This window comes from Ambystoma mexicanum, chromosome 9 (genome assembly GCF_040938575.1).
Source record: "Ambystoma mexicanum isolate Mex_15411 chromosome 9, UKY_AmexF1_1, whole genome shotgun sequence".
NCBI lineage: Eukaryota > Metazoa > Chordata > Amphibia > Caudata > Ambystomatidae > Ambystoma > Ambystoma mexicanum.
Window position 1 is genome coordinate 1,261,582,703 of NC_090931.1, and position 24,326 is coordinate 1,261,607,028.

The following is a 24,326-nucleotide window of genomic DNA, read 5'->3' on the forward strand; positions in this document are numbered from 1 at the left end:
AGACACCGGGTAAGCATGTACACCTTGCAATGTACTTATTCCCGCAGCCTGGTGCTTACATGCGGTTCAATATTAGATGTCTTTCCTGCTCCATCCTGCCTCTACCCAACACTAGCGGCCACTCCTTGCCTACGCAGCTGTTTCCACTCCCACTTGTCCCCGACTGGCATCTGACATCAGTGGGTGGTAGTGGCATACACAGCCCACCAATCTTCTCTCCTCATCTGCTTGCCCGGCTCCACTCAACACTGGTAGTAGTCATGCTTTGCATATGCAGCCCACATGTTAAAGACCTCCTCCATATCCTACAACTCTGCCTTAAGAGTGGACTTCCACTGACATACATGGTCTGTCTCGGAAGTCTCCTTCGACAGCCCTGCAAGCCCAGGTACAGGTGTGATTGGTGCACAAGATGAGGAACACAGCATTAGAGAGGCTCCGGTACCTTCTTTGTTTGTCTGTTCTACTGGCTTCCCTTAGGATCAGACAGCCTTTCCTTAATTGACTTATCCCATCCTCGCTCTATTCTCTGCCTCCCTTCTGTCTTGTGCCTTGTCCCTGTAGCCTGATCTCGAAAAGGTCGGTAAGCCTGGATTCCTGCTCAAACCTCCTCTTAATGGGGCTGCCTGCCAGAACCACCCACTAGGTAGATTGTATAACAGGTCTCTCTATGAAACCCAGGGGAAAAGGGAGGAAGTATATCACTGCCAAAGCATTCCTAATGGTATCTCTCGTTTCCACAACTCACTAATACCCTGTCTGCTCCACCAAGGTTTCACCCTCCTTTGGAGTCCTACATACAACAGAGGGAAGCAACAAACTCACTTGAAAAGGTTAAAAAAACGGAACTCAAAAAGGAAATTAGTGGCAACACAAATTGCATAAAATGATGGAGTGCTATGAAAGTGCAGTCTACAACGTCGCCCAGAGCAATGCACTTCGGTGTGATGGTGGGTGTCACAATGTCTACCTAACAAATCTGAAAGCATTGCTGGGAGTGCTTTTCCAACCACAGTCCCAGATGCAGCCAATCCAAACCAGTTAGTATGGAGAGAGAACCAGGCACAAGCATAATCAAACGTTCGCATCATACCATCATTCATTGGTGTCAAATAAAAGAACAATTAGATTAAAAGTTAAGGAAATGTTGTATACTGGCAAACATACATTGTGCAAAAATAGCACAAAAGGGTGAAGAAAGGAGCCCTTTGTATCTGGATTCAATTCAAACTACTTCTTATATCACCTAATTTCTTCTTTGATTAAATGCATCCCCAAACCCAAAAGGAAGTATAGATTGTATTTCATAGGGTTCTACATCCTCTTTCCAATGTCCTAATCTTGCTCTAAACCTGTGCATTCTGCTGATTTCTTTCCAATACAAGTACCAACACCTGCCTAAACCGTAAGCAAGGGGCCCAGAAAGAGGAGCAGGGACGAAGATGTGGTAATATGTCAGCCTCTTACTGTACACTTGTGCAGCTCTCTGTTCATCAGCCAACATCTTACTTTGAAGGCTGTTTTCTGAGGGCCACTTCAGTACAACCTCACCAAACCCAAAGCTGGCTAGAGTCATTAGGCTTCCATCCCACAAGGTTTACAATCACCTCACAGCCACACCCTGAATTCTCAAGGGAAAAAGCCATTTAAAATTAGCTAATTTCAACTGCTTTACTGTCACAGTGAAAGTTCAACCTCACTCCCAGATGTTGAGATGTCTTCTATATCTGCAGATGCATTGTTAGTTTTGGCTATTAAGTTGTAGCGCTACCTATAGGCCAAAACTACTGTAGTGAGTACGGCTAGGAGGAAGATGGTGCATGAGGAGGGTTTCACCGCTTACAGGCGTTGTTTGGTAATTTACCCACCCATTGACTGCCCACGCTAATCCCTCTATCCATTCCCACGCACTTGCTGCCTCTCCCTGCCGTAAACGCAGCCTACTAGGATCTCTTCGAAATAGGTCTATCAAGTAGCAATATTGAACTTTGTGCTCAAAGTGCCTGCCACTGTTATTTCAAAGCAGTCTTTTGAAAGGTAGTGGCTTAATTGGAGCTGCAAATGTGCTGCTGGTGCAATAAAGATGTCTTAACCAAGTGTGCCTTGGCGAAGCCAATGGCTTTGAGTTGCGTGTAGGTATTAGCCTCATTTCAGGCATTGCTATTATGTGCCCAGGCACTTGCACCATTTTGCAACTGCTACCAACAATGACCAGTGAGTATTGTTACAGCAGCGCCTGGCGAATGCCTATGCCATGGTGTTGCCAACACTTGTTCTTGAATGCAGTTGCAATAAACTGCATGATTTTAAAAAAAATGCACCTTTAGCACTGACAACACAGCAAGGTTTTGATACGGTCAAGTTCACATTTGGGCCACGCCCCCAAGATAATAAGAAATACAACCAAATTGACAGTAGTGACGTTTATAATGTGTGCTCCTATGTAGCACATTATGTTGCATTTCTACTGCTTCATAGCACTGTGATAACTGGTGTGCTAATTATCCAGTTTAATGGCACTCAGGTTTTCGACCTTGGATGGATGAAGGTGTACATTGGCTCTGCAGCAGTGTGCCATCTTGCAGAGTGAAATCTAAGCCGACTTCTAAGGCAAGCGCTTAACTAGTGAGTTATCCAACAAGTATAATCTGGCCTAAATAATATACAGGAATCTGAGCGTGGTGTTGTAGTATGTTCAATTGGACCCCAATTTTAGGTGATTGGAACATTGTGTTGAGCTTCCTGCATTTGGAATGTGTGTGGATTGAAGGCTTATCTTGTGATATTTGATTGTGGTGTGATAACAGAGGAGCTAGGTTTACCAGCAAGGATTTGTTTGTATATCATGGTAAGCCCACATTAACTACTTTAGTCTCGGTCTAGACACAGGACACTCTAGCCTTGAAGGAGAGGATCCATGATGAACTCCGGGGAGTGGTTTATTCATGTACTAGTCTTGAAAAGTGGGCCTATATTGACACTCTTGTATGCAATCTGATGGGTATTTACTGATCCACAAGAAAAAGATAAAAAAGAAATATGACAAAGATGGCTATTGTGTGTGCGTCTTTTGGACATGACAATGTTTGAGAGTCGGACTTCAACTTTGTCGGATGGCAGTATGACTCTTGCAGCTGGCTATGGTTCTAATGGCTCATTCTTTTGAATGGCCGATATAGACTTTTCATTGCAAAACACATAATTCATCATGCATTTTATAGCCATTGGTCCCTCATTAGTGATGTCCTTTCTCTGAAGAGATGCTTCCCTTTGTTGATTAAATCAGTACATGTACTTCTGCCTCAAGTTCTCATTAGTGCTATTCAATGTTTTGTGTCCATTAATTTCCTCGATTTGGCAGTACCAAACGCAATCTGAGCATCTCGCCTTTAAGTTCATATACAGGCAGCTGGCCTTTACACTCATGTACCAGGATCAGCAGTAGCATGTGGATGGAGGCCTTCCCAGAATACTCATAGAATTGCGACTGCGATCGGTCACTCTACTTGAGTGAATAATCCTAGAGTGGGCTAGAGATGCCATTCCAGATTACATTATGGAATAACAATGTTCTATATGAAGGATGAGCTGGTTCTACAGTTTTCCCGCTCAAACAATAGAGCTTTATAAGCCACAATAGTCTCTTTACTCTCGATCTGCACCAGTGCAGATCAGAGTGGGGAAAGCCATGAAGGCACCATATAAGATGTTGTTCTGTACTGCCTGAAGGAACAAGTTACTTACCTTTAACTGTTGTTCTCCAGCATGGGTCTGGCATGGATTCACATGCTCATGAATATTCCCCGTCGTCAGGCTGGGAATCCTTGGTAAAGAAAAAAATCAGTATCAGTTTCGTTTCTGATCTGTCTTTCTTAGTAGTAACCAATCACTGGTCTCTGGGTCATACTGCCTCCAGCCAATGACTGCCCTCTCCCTAAGCCCCGCCCTTGGCAGCCATCCTCAGATTTGGTAGCACGTAAAGTGGCAGTATGACCAAGTGAAGAGCTGCAGAGGGGAAGGAGGGAGGGCTCGCATGTGAATCCATGCCAGACCCATGCTGGAGAACAATAGTTACAGGTAAGTAACTTGTTCCTTCTCCAGCATGGGGTCTGGCATGGATTCACATGCTCATGAATATAACAATACATAGCAGTACACACATACACAACCACGGGAGGTGGCAAGGCTCAACATTAAGCATTACATAAAACTCAACATTAAGCATCTCTTACCTCCTCACCAGGCTCACCTTAAGCGAACAGGTTGCGCAGCACTGCCTGGCCGACTCTGGACTCCTCCCTGGAATCCCGGTCGACGCAGTAGAATCTCGTGAAGGTGTGCGTCGACCTCCATGTAGCAGCCCTGCAGATGTCCAGCAGGGGCACACCAGACAAGAACGCTGTGGTAGCAGCGATCGCTCTGGTCGAATGGGCTCTCGGACGGCCGGGCAGTGGTCGGTTTGCCAACCGATGACAGTGCATGAAGCAGCCGGAGAGCCATCTGGAAATGGAAGCCTTCGAGAGAGCCTTCCCTTGGTTCACAGGTCCAAAGTTCACAAACAGCTGTGATGTCTTCCGAAAACTCTTTGTTCGGTCCACGTAGAACTTCAGCGCTCTAGCTACATCCAGCGAGTGCAAAGTCCTCTGGGCCGGCGATGAAGGCAACAGGAAAAAGACTGGTAACACCAAGGGCTCGTTGAGATGGCACCTTGGGCATGAAGGAGGGGTGCGTCCTCAGCACCACCCTCGTCTCGTGGAAAGTCAAGTAAGAGGCCTGCAGGAAAGGGCCTGAATCTCTCCCACGCGTCGTGCAGAGGTGATGGCCACAAGGAACGCTGTCTTCCACGACAGGAACTTCAACAGAGCCGAATGCAAGGGCTCGAATGGCAGGCCCATGAGCCTGGTCAGCACCACGTTGAGCTCCCATGCCAGGGCTGGAGCCTTCACCGGCGGGAACAATCAGAACAGTCCTTTCATAAACTCCTTCACCAGGCGATGAGACCACAGGGACTACCGTCCTGCAGTTCTGGTGCATCGGGAAATCATTGCCAGATGTATCTTGGTGGAAGCGTGAGCTAGTCCAGCTTTGGCCAGCGACAGTAAGTACAGCAGCACTTGAGGGGCTGTAATCCGTAGAGGGTTAATCTTCTGTGCACGGCACCAGACAGAGAACCTCTTCCACTTGCGTCCATAGCACTTGAGAGTTGAGGACGCCCTGGCCTTTGCAAGAACCTCTCTGCAGTCAGCCGGCATATCGTACCCTCCAAACTCTAGTGCTGCAGGAGCCAGGCCTGCAAGTTCAGCGACTCCGGGTTGTGATGAAGAATGGTGCCTCCTTCTCTGGAGAGAAGATCTGCGTCCGTCGACAGTTTGACTGGTGTGCATGCTGACAAGTCCAGAAGGTCCGGGAACCATATCTGTCTCGGCCACCTCGGTGCGACGCGGATCATCCTGCACCGGTACCTCTTGAGTTGGTTGATGAGCCTGAGCAGCAACGGCGGGAACGCATACAGGAACAGGCCATCCAAGGGGAACGAGAAAGCATCGCCCATGCTCCTCGGCTGGGGGAACCTGCTGGCAACCTCTGGCACTTGGAGTATGTCGCCGTCACGAACAGGTCGATTTGGGGTTTGCCCCATTGCCGGAAGAGTTGATCCACTTGATCCTGGCGTAGTTCCCACTCGAGGCAGCTCCCTGCTGAGTGAGACGGCGATGGTGTTTTCTATCCCTGCTAGATGGAAAGGCAACAGAAACATCCCCTGGGCAACAGCCCAGTGCCACAGATCCTGGGCTTCCTTGGACAGGGCTGGGGATCTGGTTCCTCCCTTCTTCCGGATGTAGAACATTGTGGTGGTGTTGTCGGTGAAGATCCTCACCACCTTGCCCTTGAGGGACGGGATGAAATACTTGAGGGCCCAGAACACTGCTCGGAGCTCCAGTATGTTGATGTGCAGCAGCCTCTCCTCCCGGGAGCCACAGGCCTCTCGCATGAAGATCTCCGGTGTGCGCTCCCCACCCCTCCAAGGAGGCATCCGTCTTCACCGTCACCTGGTATGCTGGGGTCTGAAAGTCCGTGCCCGCGGCGAGGTGCCTCACCATCGAATTGCTTGGCGGAATACTTCGTTGAGTGAGATCTTGTCCTCGAAGCCGCCCCTCGCTTGCATCCAACGGGCGTCGAGGAACTCCTGCAGAGGACACATCCGAAGCCTGCACAGGCTCACCAGATAGATGCAAGAGGACATCATCCCGAGAAGGGACTTGATGGACCTCACTCTGGCCATGTCCGTGGCCAGCAGACGCTGTACCTTGCCCAGGATGGCCTGCGTTCTTTCCTCCAACGGCGAGGCCAACTGCGCTACTGTATCGAGCTTGGCTTCCAGAAACAGCGCGACCTGCGACAGAATCAGGTGGGATTTGGGGAAGTTGATGGAGAATCCGTGAACAGTCGGATGAGCCAGTCGTCCCGATAGGGATAGACGTGGATCCCCTGCTGGCGCAGCCGCGCCGCCACTGGTGCAAGGCACTTGGTGAACACCCTCGGCGCCGACTTCAATCCAAATGGGAGGGCCTTGAACAGGTAGTGCCGCCCTTGGACCACGAACCTGAAACTTTCGGTGTCCTTTTAGGATGGGGATGTGAAAGTACGCATCCTCCAGATCCGACGACGATAGGAAGTCGCCTTCCTCCAGCTGGCCCAGCACTTGCTGGAGGGTGACCAATCGGAACTTCTGTGCCTTGATGTATTTGTTTAGCCGACGCAAGTCCAGGATGGGATGCCAACCTCCTGTCTTCTTTCTGACGAGGAAGTATCTTGAGTATACTCCGGAGCCCCGGAGCCTCTTTGGGACGAGCTTGATGGCTCCTTTCTTGAGCATCGCCCTTACCTCTAACAGCAGTTGAGGGACGTGGTTTACCTTCCTGGCCACGGGCGGAATTCGGGGGCACTTTTTTTTTAGAAATTCCAGATTGTGCCCGTGGGCCAGGGCATCCAGCACCCAATGGTCGGTGGAGATGGACTCCCCCACATGCTGATGAACTCTGTTAGCCGGCCTCCCACCGGGGTGCTTCGGTGGGGGCCCGACGCGACGGCCGGTTCAGTCTTGCTTGGAAGCAGCCTTGCCGCCTTGGCTTCCCTGGCGACGACGGCGAGATCCACCTGACTTGCCTCGTCCCCTGTAGGCTTCTTGCGACGAGGAGCGGGCCGCCTGACGGTAGGTCGAGGAGCCGCCGCCGAATCCTTTGGAGGCACCTTGCTTGCCTCCGGAGTTCCGAAAGGGCGGCCGCCATTGCTGCAGAACTCCCAAGGCCCGAGCCGTCTCAGTGTCGGTCTTGATGGCCTGCAGCGACTCATCCACAGTCTTTCCAAACAGATTGTTCCTGTCGAAGGGCATGTCCAAAACCTTGGCTTGCACGTCCTGGCGGAAATCCGTCGCCTTGAGCCACCCCCGCCGTCAATGGCAAATGCTGTTGCCCAACTGGCGGAAACCGGTGTCGGCAATGTCTGTGGCCACAGTTATGGCGAAGTCCGACGCCACCTCACCCTCCTGTAGGATCGCCAGGGCCTCTGCCCTCTTGTCGTCCGGGAGAAGTCCAACAGGGGGGGCGATCTTGTACAACAATTCCCTGTCGTAGCGGGCCCCAATCGCTAGGGCGTTGGCCGCCTTAATCGTCGTCACCGCTGACGAGATGACTCGTCGTCCCACTGCGTCCAGCTTCTTTCCCTCGCCGTCTGGTGGGGAACTTGAGGATGAAGCCGATGCCCCCGCTTTCTTCTTGGCCGCTGCTGAGACGACCAAATCCGGGGTCAGCTGCGCCCTAAGGCACAACGGGGCGGTGTCTGGGACCCGGTACTTCTTCTCATACCGGTCCCTCTTGGCAGGTGTCGTGGACGGGTTCTTGAGGAGGTCAAGTCCCTCGTCCCAGATGTCATCCAGCAACGGCACCGCGAGGACCGTCTTCCTCTTGGCCTCGCGCCGTTGGGAGAGGAAGCCTTCCTTCTTCTCCTCAGAGCAGAGCTGAAAAAGCTTGGATGCCCTGGCAATCATGGCGTGGAAGGAGCCAATCTCGTCGGGCGGGGACGCCCGAGGAATCGGAGACGGGAGGTCAGTCCCATCGTCACCGCCGTTGTCATCTGTCCCTGTTGTGGCCGTGTCCGTTCCCGTGTCGTCCCTTGGGATCAGGGAAGGCGACAAAGGCTGAGAATGCCGTGAGGGCTGAAGGGGCACTGGATGAATTCTCCTCCTCTTGTTCGGAGGGCTTCCCGACGGACCCGGTACAGCTGGGTCTTCCGTCGGGGGTAGGGGCAGTCTCGTCCTTATCTCCGTGCATAAGGCTTGGATTGCCGTCAAAATGGCTGCCGAGTTGCCCTGAGGCTCGGGTTGCGACGGGCGTAACGGGAGCGACGGTTGTTCCTCCACGGGAACCTCGTCATCGTTGCCACCCTCGCTCTCGTCGTCCCCCTCCTCGGGATTCCTCCCGTGGGGCTGGGCCTCTTCCAAATTCTCGGTCAGTTCCTCCTCGGAGGTTGTCCCCGTGTCTGTAACGGCCACCGCCCCCCCTCTTTTTCCACTGGGGTCTTCTCGATGGGCTTAAAAGAGGATTCCCTGCGGAGGCAGGGAAACTCTGGGCCCCTAGGTCGCCTCCACTGGGATAGCCTCTACAGGCTTCGCCAGTGCCGCAGCGACTACCTCGATCGAGGCCTTGGCCGGGATCAAGGCCTTCACCACCTTGGGCGTGCTTGAGGCCTTCACCTTAGGGCCTGATCCTTCGAGATCGACCGGGGCCTCTCCAGAAGCTTAGCCGGGTTCTCAGATTTTCTCTTCCCCGAGCCAGAGCGTTGGCTCACGGTTGATGGCGTCGGTGAAGGTGCACCCTGCCTGGCAGCCGAGGAGCCCGACCGTTCGGAGCTCCCGGTGTCCGCAGAATCACGGTGCTTTGCCTTCTGTTGGGCCCCCATCGCCGGGGCGCCCTCACAGGACTTAGAAGACCGCTCAGACTTCTTCTTCTTCTTCTTCTTCTCACCTGCTGGGCTCTTGCCTTTCAGCCAGTTGGAGAGACGGTCCAGCGATCCCTCATAGTCCGATCCGACATGTTCATGCAAAACGCACAGCCCTTCTCCACGTGCGTTTTGTCCTTGTGGAGGCAGTAAAGGCATTTCGAATGCTCGCCCTCCTTGAACACATTCTGTAGGTTGCATCCAGGGCCGATCCTGAACAGTTTGCCGGGAGTCGAGCTTCCCTTCTCCTGGGCCATGTTCTTCTCGTCTGCGAGGTAGGCCTCCGAAACCTCTGGAATCCTCCAAGAAGCGTAACTCGACGAAAACTTCACCCTTGAGGAGCGTAGATAAATCCAAAACGGTTCCCCATTGATTGGAAGCAGAAACGGTGGAGCTTGAGGCTCCATTAAACCGAAAAATGAGATCTCTTTGAAAAAGCGCAAAACGCAGTAAAAGCTTGAGAGCTATAGCACGAGGACTCCCAACACTTGAACGTGCAGTAAAAATCTGAGGATGGCTGCCAGGGGCGGGGCTTAGGGAGAGGGCAGTCATTGGCTGGGGGCAGTATGACCCAGAGACCAGTGACTGATTACTACTAAGAAAGACAGATCAGAAACGAAACTGATACTGATTTTTTTATTTACTGAGGATTCCCAGCCTGACGACGGGGAATATTCATGAGCATGTGAATCCATGCCAGACCCCATGCTGGAGAATTGACACTACCAGCATCAATGGAAACCCAGCAAGGAAATAATTCTATAGTGTAAACAGGTAGGTACAAAGTCAAAGATACCAGGACATGAACCCTGAAAAGAATTACTATTGAAATTATTTTTAAACTCTCACTATAACCTTTGATGCAGGAACAAATTGGATCTTGGTAATATGTGGAGTTGGAGGGATTAGGACAGATGTGGGGTAATGTGACTAAGCCTCTGACTGGGAAATACATTTTTAGACGCAACAAGTGTTATCATGGTTCACTTCTTGACTGCGGTTTAATACAAACAGCTAGATGCGATAGGGGTTTCAACATTATACTGGTTTTTCGGGTGATATCACTCAGAAAACCGACATTGTTGTCAAGTGCAACCTGCTGAATTCTAAGTGCTGAGGAGAATTGCATTGCCTTGTTCAAGAGTTATGAATGGTGTGACCACAGACCCAGGTACCCAGTGGCTCCATGATGCAGTGCCCAAGGGCAGATTGGGGAGATCCCCTAATTCACGCCACGCTCTCTCAAGAGTGTTCAGGGACTTGTCACACTGTGTCAAAAAGAGCATTTTCCGTGTAAGAAACTCAGAGAGATTAAACAAATCTGAAGCAGCTGGGAAAACCTAGGCACACTGCCGGGTGACAACGGGCAGCGCAAGAAGGAAACAAGTGATCTCTCACTTACTCAGGTAAAGTTCAAAAGGCCTGCGTGAAGACTAATCTGTTTGTGGGCGAAGGGGTTCGAACTAAAAAAAAAACCTGTGAAGAGAATGCAGCAATACTAGAGGCAAGATGGCCCCTGCAAAAAAAAAAAATCGACTGCTTCACAGTCATCTAGGCAGGGATTTGCAGAATGGGCCGAGCACTGCCCATGAGTTACAAACAATCAATGCAACATAGCAAATTTATATACAATAAACCCGCAAGTGATGGAAGAGGCAGGTCTGAGAGGGAGGAGCAAGGCCCCTATACAGAACGCTCAGTTTGGTTCGAGGTGTGGGAGCCTGGAGAGATCAGAGGTGGAGAGAAGGAGTTTACTGGGGTGAGAGAAAAAGAGACGATAAGGCTGGTTATGAGGTGGCTGGAGAAGATGAGAGGGTGCGACTGGGGGTGGAGAAAGAGAGGAGGCTTCTAGTATAGAAGGAAGAGGAGTTGCTAAACAGCTGGATGAGGACATGAAGATGAAGGTAAAGGAAGGAGAAGGAGTTGGTGAGAGTCCAGGAGGTGGTGTTGAATGAGCAGGAGCATATGGTGAGAATCTACGAGGTAGTGCTGAGAGACCAGGAGGAGGTGGTGAGACTACTGACAGGCAGAAGGGCTTTGACAGAAAAAGAAACATCAAGTGCAGGAGACAAAACCAAAGAAGGAAGAGGGAGTAAGGTTAACAAAAAAGGATAGTAATGAGGAAAGAGTAGAAAACAAACTGAGGTCAGCAAATGCTGATAGAGGAGTTAGTAGTAAAACACGTAGTGAGAGATGAGGAAAACAACCTGGGCGAGCTGAGCCATAGAGGGCAGGCAACCCACATACACAACATGTGGACTGAAGAAGGTACGAAAATGTGGCGAGGTGACAAGGAGTTGGTAGGAGATAAAGCCATGGAAGGGAGGATGAAATAGCTTCCCAAACAGCACAATTGTTACGCAGGAACTAAGGAGGCAAGTCAGGGGAGTTAGCAGGGCTGGGTGTTAGTCAGACATTCCCTAGGCCAGAGCTAGGAGTTCCTCCATCCAAGATCCCAGCGAACCAACCAATGACCAATCAGTTACCTTGAGGTCCAATGCTGGGAATCTCCAGGTTCAATCCTGTGTTCACCCAGATTTAGGCTTTCAGGTGTGCAACCCTTGAAATCAGATCTCTTTGGAAGGGTGACTGAAGAAGAAAACTGCTGTGGGAGTTCAAGAAGCACAGAGGGATTCCTGGGCCTTTCAACACTGTGAGTGACTTGAACTTACCCCCATTTATTGCTGGGTAACTGGACCCAGATTCTTTGAAATCCCTGAACGTTCTTTGGTATTCCTGATTGAATAGAAGGGGGGGGGGGATTCTTTTGACTTGTCTTCCTGGAACATAAAAGGCACTTGGGATAAGAACGGAAAAAGATGAGTAACTATCTTGACCATTAATTTAGTTTAAAGTCCACATCCCGGTTTATTTCGGCACAATTTTGTAGTTATAAACACCCAGATAAATCTTCAGCACCATAACAAGACATGCCTGGCTGATGATTGATCTATATCCGCCTTGTAACAATGCTTAACTAAACCATAAAGAGACATGGTGACTTATCCAAAAGGATAGCTTGTGCTCACAAAGAACTTTGATCATACCATGGGTAAATGTGAATCAAGATGCATTTCAACACGAATGACCTTTCACAGAACTAACTCTGCTCAACAGGATTTAGGTTAATTAAGATCCGCCAGTGACAGGCTATAGTGCGTCATTAAAATAAAATAAAATTCTTAAGTGGAAAGTGCTTAAAGAACATTTGTTATTAGATGTTTACCTCTTCTATTTCCATTGCAGCCATTCCAGTCATCAGTGTTTTAATTCGGATCTGGTGTGAAGAAAAAGAAAAGGTTGCATGTTTCAATGTTTAGCGAAATTGCCTCAGAAAACTAACATATCATATTGAACAACTTCATATATTAACATCCAAAAGTTTAAAGTACAGTGACATGGTCAAAATAAAATCAGTAGTTCAAGAAGTTCATAAATATGTAAAAGACTGAGTTCAAGAATATTCAGGTGCAGAACTCTTTCATCATCAAGTATTTTTGGTGCAGCCACAAGAGAAACAGGCCCGATTCCGGCAGGACTAAAAGTATTTAGGGACAACGCCAACCAGGAGGTCAAATTCCTTAATAGAATGAGCACCACATACCTCGGGTAATAATAAGCAGCGCTCAGATACCGGAGGGTTTGTAGCGCTATAGAAATGCTAAATTATTATTATTAGTATCAGCCACTGTGCAGAGATACGGGGAGGGTCGGAGATCCGGGGCTTTAGTCATGCGAGTAATTAAAGCCGAAAATAATAAGTCTCATATCAGTGGGATCACTGACCATTCGGGGACACTCAGGCAGAATGATGAGGATTATGTGGGCATTAGTCCACTTTTACTCTGTGCTCTACTCTTCCAGGAACGAAGCGGACCAAACTAGGTTAGAAGAATATCTAAATCAGATTGCGCTGTACTGGCTGGCTTAGGGAGAAAGGGAGTGGCTGCAGGGGTCATTAGTGGAACAAGAGATTCACAAGGCAATTAAATCACTACCTGCCTGGAAGGCAGCTGGCCCTGACTGTCTTTCAGCCGATTTCTACATGGCCTACAGGGACGTACTGGTCCCTCAAATGCTTAACATGTACCAACATGCGACATAGGATGGGGAACTGCAGGGATCAATGCAGGAGGCGGTGGTCATGCTCCTCTTGAAACAGGGAAAAGAGGCAGAAAGCTGTGCGTCCTACTGCCCGATATTGCTTATAAAAGTAGACAATAAGATTCTGCCAAGAGCGCTGGCTAATAGACTCACCACGCTAATGTCGTAGTGTGTCCTGGCGGATCGAGTCGGGTTTATACCCGGGCGCTCCACATCCTATGGGCTCCGTAGATTATTTGGCCTCATGTCAGCTCTGGAGCACCAGACTCAGGTGGTAGCAGCCCTCCTCCATGCTGAGAAGGCATTCGATTCAATTGAGTGGCTGTTTCTCTTGGCTGTGCTGAGGCAGATGGGAATGGGGGAAGAGTTTATACGGATGGTCTCACTTCTGTATGGGGGCCAAGTGGCCCAAATTCGAGTGAATGGTAAGCTCTCGGCACCTATGAAGATGGGAAGGGTAACCAGGCAGGGGTGCCCATTGTCTCTCCTTTTTGCCCTTGAGGTGGAACCCTTGGTAGAGATGGTTAGGGCACGACACATTGACATGGGGTGCGACTTTGTATGCATAAATTAATCATCTCGTGCCTGGGTATGGGTTTAGGACAATTTTCCGGACTGAACATTAATCCCTCCGAATCGGTTCTGTTTCCCCTGACCAATGGGACAGTGAGGTTGACTAATTCGATTTTTAGTGGCACCTCGAGCAGACCTGTTATCTGGGGGTGATGGTGGCCAGATCACAAGACTTGCTTTACTGGGAGAATTACGAGGTGAAACTGGAGGGTACTGAGTCATTTCTGAGGCAGTGGAGGAAATCTACCCTTATCCATACTTGGCTGCACCACATTCATTATAATTGTCATATTACAGAGATTTCTGTAGACCCTCCTTAATGTCCCTATACTGGTTCCCTCAAGGTTCTTTAAGTCTCTGAAATCCGCTCTAACAACCTTCATTTATTTTATTGGATTTTCAACAAGTAGTGACAAACAAAGGATTATTGATTAGTCAATGCAATATGCATAATCCAAAAAACAACATAATATAACATTCCCAACTCTCCCGACATCCCCCCCTCCCTCCGAGACCTCAGGTACATCCACCTTATTCTTCTGGACCTCGTGTCGGGCAACCTTCATATAGAGGGGGAAACGGGCCAGAATGCGGTGGGAGAAGTTGACTGCTCCCCTAGAAAAGGGGGAGGGGGGCTAGCCATGCCAGACCTGGAAGATTACTGGACGGTGGCACAGGCGTCTTATTTGCTACACTGGTTTGAGGCAAGGCCTCATCGGGCTCAAGTACAGGTTGAGAGAGCACTGGTGTCGCCGTCACTACTGAGGGTGGTGGTTCTCACCTCCCCACAGTTGGTCACAAAACCCTGAAATATGGTAGAGCTGACTTGTAATGCTTGGAAGCGCATCCAAGGCAAATCCAGGGCCGAGGTGTTATACTGCCCACTCCTCTCGATCAAGTACATACCAGGAATACCCCTTACAGGCGAGAAGGTTTATACACAGTACATGGATAGATGGGTTTAACCAGCTGGGGTGATCTATTTCCGGATGGACAATTTCTGTAATTGGAGGGATTTAAAGCTAGAGGGGAAGAGATGGCATTTGATATTTTCACTTATTTTAGGCTGCTGGTAGGGTTGAGAGACTGGTTTACAGACTTCCCAAAAGAGCCCCTTGTAGCCCCACTGTTGCATGAGATGGTTAGTGCAGGGAGCACAACCAGGTTAGTCTCCAAAATATAAACCCTACCTCTCCATAACTCTAAGAGGGGTTTCCCTACCTCAACTAAAATACTAAGGATTCAGTCAAGATGTCTATGTAAATCAAGAGCCCACCGTGCTGTGTCAAAGCCCTGCTTCTATCCCTTACACTTGTAACTAAATTAAAGTGGTAGTGGATCTTCTTGGTGCAGAAGAATTATCCCCATCTTCTGGACTATGGATCACAGTTCCAATTGTAGGTGGGACTTTTACCTGAGGGAATGGATTCCTTCCGCAGGTCTCAACCCCTATTCAAGATACATCACAAAGTTCAAGGTTGAAATGTCAAACAAACAGCAACGTTCTCAGATCAACTCAAAAGGGTAAAGTTCCAGCTTAAACATCAACAATCCTTATTGCTGATAGTTACCTTTCACTACTGGGTTGCTGGAGAATTCATCCCTTCTCCAGGTACCTTGTGAACTCAATTTCCAAGAGAACGGCTTCCTTCTACAGCTGTCTTTCTCTTTGTATTTTCCTTTGCACAGAGCCAGGGTGAATGACTCCCTTCCCCTGGTCTCTCTCTCTTCACTTGGCTTCATGTTTTTACAATGTCAGGTGAATAACTCCAATCCCCTGGCCTTCCTCAGCTCCGTTCTGAGACTTTCTTGGACCTTACTTTCACAGTTTACAATGCCAGGGGGGAATGCCACTCTTCTCCTGGCCTTTCTGAGTCTTTTTGTTACAGTTCACAACCATAGGGGGAATATCTCCCTTCCCCTGGCCTTTCTCAGGCTTCTTATTACAATTCACAGCTTCAGGGGGATGCCTCCCTTTTCCTGCCCCTTCTCAGGCTTTGGCCGACCTGGTTTACTTTCCTGCCAGGTACTGCCACGAAGAAGATGGCTGACACACAGTCCTTCTGGGTTTTTGCAGACGTGATTCACTCTCCTGACAGGTACTGCCATGAAGTTGATGACTTGGATGACTCTTCTTGCTTTTTGGGTGTGGGTCTCAGACCCGTATTTGGGTTTCTTTCACAGGGGTTCGCTCCTCATCCCTGCTTGGTACTCGTGGGGTTTTCAACAGCTCCCTTGTGCCCTTCCCAACCATCCCAGCAACCTTTAGGGTTCTTGCTGGCTTTCTCTGGTTGGTCTGTGGCTCTCCGAGCTTCAGCTTTGAGTTTCCCCTAGCTTCCCTGGCTTTCTGGCAGCTGCTGTGTTCACACAGCGTGCCTCTTCCTTCCACATGCTTGGGCATAAAAGCATCAACCAGGTTCTTCTCGTAGCCCGACCTTCTCCTGGCCAGGCCCCCGCCCTGTTCCTCTTCGCTGGAGCAAACAGGGACATCGCGGGTCCCTTGTTCCTGCCGCACTCGATGGATTCTTCCAGGTGCTCTGCCGAACGGCTTCCTCGTTTGCGGTTCCTCCTGGGAGGGCTTCTCACAAAGGTAAGCCCTACTTTGGTTTTAATATTTGAATGATCAAAACGACTAGAATGCATGTGCACATTCTCTTGAGGACTCCACACTGCTCTGCATGTCCTCCTCGACCCAGTACCTTTCAGGGAGCTCTTTCTATAGTCACCCATGCTCTTCCTCGTCCCAGTCCCTTCTGGGGAGAGCTTCCCAAAGTCAACCCTATTCTTCCTCATCCCAGTATCTTCCAGGTTATTAATGCTACAGAAACAAATGGAAGTGTGGGGTACAGAGGGTTGAGTGATGGGATGGGAGGATGTGTAGGAGGTGAGTGGAGGTAATGAAGTGTGGACATACTGCATTTCCCTTGAATGGTTGTCCTTGTCCCTAGCCAGAGGGATTCTCTCCCCAGGAGATCCTCCTGCTGAGTACCACCCACAGGGGGACTTATTGTGTAGCGGCCTGTGCTCTGAGACCCCCAACCGGCCCACAGAGTCAGGGTTTGCTCAGAGGCACTCTAAGACAAGACAGCAGCACCCGTGATATGGATGGGGGTGCAGATTATTACTCCAACACCAAATCAATAACGACAACTCGACGGTTTAACAAAGGGAGTCCGTTTAATGAAAAGTACAAAAAACAGGGAGTCTCATGAATATCAGCGGATGCATGATCTTCCTTCTCGCTTGACAACTCCAACAATCTTCATAAATTATTTGACATTTATACTAAAAACTTGACATCAGTGACATGTAAAACTTAAAAGTTGGCATGCACTTCTATTGGTTCAGAAGAGGTAACTTTAATATAGGTACTACATCTGTATATGGTAAGGGTAAGGGGATTGGGTAAACGGGGTATCGGGATTGGGTAAATACTGTCAGGTGGGGCATCTAAGCCCTACTTTCAAACTGGTCACCGTAGATGTCACTAAAAGTACGGCGTCCCATTGATTCTACTAACTATAGGACCCTAGATGACTTGGTCCATTGTGATTGGGTTAGCACTAACCCCACTTGTACTTTTTCACTTTGCTTAGCAGCACGCAGAATGGTTGGCCAGGTGCAGGGTGCCCCTCAGTTCCCCCGGCCTTCCTTCAATTATTGTTACAATCTATCATAACTTTAGTGGCCATGTGTCAATTATTTCACTGTGGTTGGCCTCGAGACTGCATCTCCTGTCTGGAAAAGTTCTGATATCTTCTCCTGGGGTGTCCGGTCATTTGGTCGACTGCAAACTGGTCGACACCATTTGGTCGAAAACCAAGTGGTCGAAATTTTTTTATTTTATTTATATATGTGTTTTGTGGGATTTCGTGTGAAGAAAAAAAAAAAGAAAAACATGGGTTGGGGGGGGGGGGGGGACCCCCCAAAAAAAAACAAAAAAGGGGTAAAAATAAAAAAAAATAAAAATCGACCATTTGGTTTTCGACCAAATGGTGTCGACCAGTTGTCCAGTCGACCAAATGTTTTCGACCAAATGACTGGCAACCTTCTCCTGGCCTGTTGCCATGCCTAGGTGTGACGGTCTTACTTCTGCTCGCTTGGCTGCTCACGTGATTCAGACACCGTGAATTTGCCTCTTCATCAATTTGTGTATTTGATTTTCGTCTCACCAACCACCTGCTTTCGTCTTCTTATCTTGACCTTTCAGAGGCAGGATATTCTGTTTTTATTTTCAATTAATTGTAGCTACTGTTCGTCTATTCCACTGACACGACATTGGTTGTCCTGGCATGGGTTGCCTCTGCTGAGTTTCGTTTCTTACGCTTTATTCTCAATTTTGCTAAATATGAAGCTTTCCTCATGTGGCCTTTAGTAACCTTGGTTAATTTTGCTTGTTGTGCAAAGTGGATGTATACTTATATAATGTGCTTCGTTTTAGGTAAATATGTATAGGTGGCACTTGCCGCACTATCTTTCTACTAAGCATAGCAAGCCACACGATTTTCTTAGCTTTATTGCAGTTCCAAGCATATGTACATGCGTAAACTGGTCGAATATCTTTATCATGCTCATGGCTTAAGCTTCTTACATGTGACATCGTCCTTTCACTTTAGGTTCATGATATCCTTTATTCATGGTGTTTCGTCTCTTTTTATCATTCTCAGGTCATTATATCTTCTATATGTGAGTCAGCCCAGGTCCTTGTGACGTCACCATTTGTCTTCCATTAAAACCTTTTTAGTTTCTTCAGAGACTGTACTCAGACAATCTTCATTTCGTTTTATTTGTTGATATAGCTTTCTCAATGGATACCTTACTGTCCATGATTTCCTTGGTATCAGTACCTCAATAGGTGCTGTTCTTCTGATAGGTAATGGACAGAGCCCCACTGCGGCTCTAGGCTGGTTTATTTGCTCATCATACGTCACATATTTCGGCGTGAACGTTCCTAGTACTTCAAAATGGATAGTTGGAGTGTAGGCTGCATATGGGACCTCCTCTACACTTCTCCTCTGGGCGATTCATCGACCACTTTTACCTCTTTCTTCAGTTCTACAAGTTTCTCTTTTGCTTCATTGTTTGAGTCCATTCTTTCTTCATCTTCTTGGGAAATACATGATGGTCTGAGGAAATGTCTCTTTGGTGTCCATATCTTTATTACTCCTTTCAAAATTCCTGCTGTCCTTACGCGTTGTTCTTTGTTCCCCGTCATCAGTTGACACTGTCCATTTGGGCTGCAGTAAACCCATCTTCCCACATAATTCCTATGCTTCCTGGGATATAGAAACTTTGTTCATTCTGGTGCGTGGATGCTGGCCTTCACAAAGTCTCTTATTTCTTCATCAGTCAGACATCAATCATGATCTTCATACCTATGGCTTTTTTCACAGTTTTCTGGCACTGAGAGATTATTATCTTGATAACATAGAATCCTAGCAGTATCATCACTAACAGGGCTCCTAGGAATTTGAATGCATCTGCCATCCATTGCGGAACCCACGAGAATAGTGATCCAAGCCAACTGTTGTCCACTTCATCAGTTTCATCAATCATTTGATTTTGTAGTTTCGTCAGCATACCTGTGGCTTCTGTTAAGGTTCTGTTTTCTTCGTCGTGAGAAGGTATGAATGTGCAACATGATTCTCCAATTTTTGCACAAACACCTCCACCATAGCTGTGATCATATCAAGTACATATCTGTTCTGGAGAGTCATCAAGATTTGGCAGAAAAGTAATTCTCTCTCTTCATTCGGGTCATTAGTTCCACAGATCTCTTCTTCCTCAGGTGAGCATCTGCTTTTTCGGGAAACTGTCAATGTTCAAGTCACTTTTCAGGATTACCAACGCTGGAACGTGGACATTCACTATTGTGCATATACCTCCCCAGTTTCTCGGCAGTCTGATATACGCCTTGGATCCACATGCCCAATAATGGTCCATAATTACTGCAGTTGCATGTATCAGTCCTGGAGCATCAACGATTCGTCCACAGTTCTGATTTTCTCCCATCAACCTTTTGCCATTATTCATGAAGCACAATTTTGAGATTTCCAGTGGTATTATCTGCAAGGGTCCTCCTCTGTCTTCGACCCATGTCAGCAGCTTTGCAAGCTTTGGCCACAATGCTTTGCATAACCTTTGCACATTTTCAATTGCTTCATTGCAGGCTCCAAAGACCATCCATTCCCTGCAAATCACTACTCCTTTCTCCCATTTGTCTGGTGAAAGCACTGTTCCCCAAATCTGCATTTGGCCTCTGTTTTTCCAATTTCAAGCCTCTTCTGGCCTTTTTCCTTGGACGTTCACTTTTTGATTTGCTTCTCTTCTAATCTCCGCTCCTTTAACTGCAGGCTTCTCATATCTGATCACAATGTGTTTTGTCTTTCTATTGTTTCTCGTCTTTATGTCCTTGACATAATCGTCTTCATTTGGGTCGGTTGCTTCAGTTGCCCATTTCAGTGTCACTACCCATGAACTGACCTCTGATTTTGCACATTGCTACTTGTGAAAGACAGTGCACTGTCTGGACATCAATTTCTACCACTACGAAGATCTTGGACTTCCCCATGCTGTATGGCAGCAGTGCACAAACAAAAAATTCCCCTTCTGAACGTCGTCTTCCAACTTCTTTCATATGCTGGTACCAAATGTGGTTTCCCAAATGTGCTGTGCTGTCCAAATAATTGTTTAGTTCACCGTCGTCTCCGTGTATGCTTCTCTGAATCCTTAAGGTTTTTATGTAGTTCGCTGTAACTACATCCCTGAATGCATTGGTACGGCTTCTTCTTGCTGGAGGATTCTCAGGCATCCCGGTCCATGGTGCTGGCCTCCTCATCTGTACCATTTGAGTAGACCAAAGTCTGGCAGTTCTTTCCTTGTCCTCTTGCATCTTTTTTCTTCTGGTTAGAAATGCCCATATCATCCACTCTGACATTGGTCTAGTATATGGCGGTATTGTAGAACTTGTACTTGTCCCCTTCACTGGAACATATGTGCTTGGCAATATTGTCTCTGTGGGTTTATTCTCCAGCTCCTCTTGTCTTTTCAGGAGTTCAGCTTTTTCCATTTGTCTTTTCACCTCACTTGTAGTGGAACTTCTCATAGTAGGCAGCCTCTTCTTCTTTCATGCTTTGGATTGTGATTCTGCAGTTATTGACACTAGGCCTGGTGTGTGTGCATTCAATGTTTGCATGCTTGTGGTTGTCCGTAACCTTTCTACATTCACACTCTGCCGACCGGGTCTCCGGATTTTCACTTTGCTTGTTATCATACGTGTGTGTGTGTCATTGGTAATCACATCCATCTCAAGTTCACTCACTCCACTATCAGATTTCCTAGGGACGGGAATGACTATGTAAGGTCTGGGTGCCTTTGAGGGCTTCATGTGTGCACCATTAGGTGGGTGCACTGGGATTGGGACGCTTTGAACACCAATAACAAAAATGCAGTTCTGATCGTCAGTGAAAGTAAAACAATGATGAATATAATGCATAAATACATACTGCTCTTGTAGGTCAATCTACAGCATTTACTTCCAGAAAAATATGCACGTCTCTCCTCCCGAGGGAGGATGAGATTGCTGCTCTGAATCCCCATCTCGATCATCCATTGAAATATGCTAACTTTTAATAAAACCTCTAAACAATATTATCTCTGGATTCTGTTGGTTCTGGTTGTGAGCTGCAGGTACTAAAACAGTTGCCCCCCCTTTGTCTGAACAATGGATTGTTTATTACTTCTGGACACAAATCTCTTGCTGAGCTATGGGAAGTGTCCAACTCAGGCAATAATTCAGCAAGTCTCTTTATTGTGCATATTGAAAATATACTAGATCCCAGGCTACGCCTCTGATCTGCTTCATTCCCGAAGACATGTTGTGCTCTTGTCAGTATAAAATAAGAAATGAAATCTCTGGCACTACTCTCTCGATCTGTCTCTTGGCGGAAAGGTTTAAAATCTTCTCAAATAGTTTGGTTGATGGTTAGAAAGTTCCACTTGCATCACAATACCATGCACGAGCATGCTCATCTGTGTAGAATTAGCTGGGTCTCTGATGAATGTGAGGACGTCAACATCTACAGGTCTCCCCACAAGCTCTGGAAAATCCTTGAATAGGCGAAAGAAAACATTACTCGCCAATCTGCTGTCTTCTCATGACAGGGACATTTGTCCTTCCTTTGCTGAAGTTTGGGACTGTTGGCTCTCACTTACTGTGAACAGTCTCTGCAATTTCGGTGTACGTGAAGAGCTACTTGCATAACAATGCCGTTTAGGATTATACTTCGATGATCTGTATTTGCTGGATCTCGAAGAAATGTCAATACGTCTGTAGTTCTTCCGACAAGATCTGGACAGTCTTCAATTAGGCGAAAGAACAGTACATTAATAAGCCTATTTGCTTCTTCCTCCGCTGGGGACATTTGTTTTTTCCTCGCTGTACTCTGAAAACTGTCTTTTCGTTTTCAGGATCTTGAAGAAAGTCAGTGATACTGGTGAGCCCCCTCACCAATGACGGGTATGATCTCAGTAATAGCTCGAAGTAGATCAATACATCTTTGGTGATGTCAATACTGTGGGACACCATAAGTGAGTCCAAACAAAGTGTCTATGTTGAAAGAGTCTGGATACTGTATTTTCTTCCAATTCATGTGTCCTCGATCGAAATTTGGCATATTTTCTTTTTTCTTACTCAAGGGATTCAGTGTGCCTCAGTCCAAAGTTCAAAGTCAACAGACTATGTTGTGGCTTCCACGTGCACTTTTCTTCTTCACCCTGCAACTAGGATGCACAAAAAGTTCGTTTTTAGGTCCTTATCCTCTTTTTTGCTCAGAGGAATGTCCAAAATGAAGCCACAACTTTTGCACAAAAGTTCTTTGTCTTTGCTTTGCTGCTGCTCATGCGTCCTTCTTCCTCCTCATGGATCTAGTCTGTTTGTGCTGTGGTTCTTCCCCATCGTCCATAGTCTCTTCGCGCTGGGGTGCAGGCAGGCGGCCTTCTCCGATGTATGGCTTAATGTCACCCAAAAAGATCCAAGCTCTTCTTCCTTGTAGTTTTACTGCAGAGGGAGTACAGTCTTCCACTGTAAAGGGAGCGTTAAACCTTGGCTCGTCCACTTTTTCCCCGTGTGGTTCTTTACCAAGACGGTGTCTCCAGGGAAGATGGATGGTACACGTAATCCTTGAGCTGTGTCGGCAGTAGTATCTCCTTCTGTGTTCCGTGCTGCCCTGCACCCTTTTCGTCGTTGCTGCAGCTGGCCTGAAATTACAGTAAGGCAAGATGCCATGCAATTCAAGTAATTTTGCATTTCAGACCCTAAGATGTCTCCTGTCGACTAGGAATCACATCTAGCTCTGTCCCTGGGTGTTGGGGGAGTGCACATTCTTCTTCCTGTGGCTATTTCATGCGGCATAAGATGGTGGTCAGAACCAGGCTCGTTTCTGAGTGCATACAGTGCGAAAAGGAAGGCAGTGTAACCATCCCTTTCGAAGAGTGAGCTTCAACTTGGCCATCCTCTCCTTTAATAAGCCGTTGAGCTTCTCACATATCCCGTTACCTTGCAGATGATACGCCGACGGGAACTTGTGTTTTATACCAAGCAACAAGCTAATCTGCTGGAAAACTTAATTTACAAAGGGAGTCCCGTTATCTGATCTCATGAATTTGCATACCCCCCACCTGGGAAATAACCTCTCTCACTAGAAATTTGGCTGTACAGGTAGAGTCTGGGTGTGTACATGGATCTGCTTCTATCCATCTAGAGAATGTACATAACACAACAATTAGATGCCTGTACCCATTACATACTTGAATCATATCGACGTAATCGACATGCAAGTGCTGAAAAGGTCCATTAGGCCTTGGGATGACTCCTCTGATTACTTTTAGTGTGTGCCTAGCTGTGAACTGTTGGCAAATTATACAGCTCACCATTAAAAATGCAACATGCTCTGCTAAATTGGGTATGAACCAGTCTTCAGCGAGTGTTGCCGCTAGATTCTCTTTTGTCAAGTGTGCTGGATAGTGTAACTGCTCCAGCAATATTTTTAACAGGGCTATAGGCATTACTGGTTAAGCAGTGCTGTCTTGTTGCCACAAGCTTTGGCGGGGTTTAAAGAACACCCTCGCAGCTTCCATAGGTTCTTCTCCTCCTGTGGTGCCTCCCCTTGGAGTTCCATTAACTGTGTTTGTCCCATATTATTGTAGCTTTCAGGTTCACTCCATGCGACAATCATTTTCTCATTTATGTTAGCGACTTCCACATCCATGATTGTCTTGCTCTTGGATGCCATACGCTTGGCTTCTGTGTCTGCTGCTTGATTTCCTCGTGAGCTAAAATCTGTCCCTTTTGTGTGGGCGCCGCACTTCATGACCCCATGCCCACTGGGAGCTGTAGTGCCTTAATGAGCCGGTCCAATAAGGCTGCATGCTGCACTGGCGTACCGTCTGCTCAGAGGTAGCCCCTGCTTTTCCAGCGCGCTAAGCCTGAGTGCACTGTGGACGTCACATAGGCGGAGTCACTGTACACCGTTACTTTCTGGTCTGTGCGATTCTCAATAGCGAGGATCAATGCTAATAATTCTGCAGCCTGTGCTGAATAATGAGATGGTAATTGTGCACTAAGGAGCACTCAAAACTCTCCATTTGCTTTGTGT

General features: G+C 47.7%; 1 protein-coding gene across 2 annotated transcripts in view; it reads right to left on the reverse strand.

Moving 5' to 3' along the window:
• CCDC93 (coiled-coil domain containing 93) overlaps positions 1-24,326 on the reverse strand; it is a 2,015,088-nt gene that overhangs the window by 1,381,828 nt on the left and 608,934 nt on the right. For both annotated transcript variants that reach the window (XM_069616593.1, XM_069616592.1), the window contains one exon: positions 12,221-12,271. In XM_069616593.1, coding sequence (XP_069472694.1) covers positions 12,221-12,271 — 51 coding nt within the window. The remainder of the gene's footprint in view (positions 1-12,220; positions 12,272-24,326) is intronic.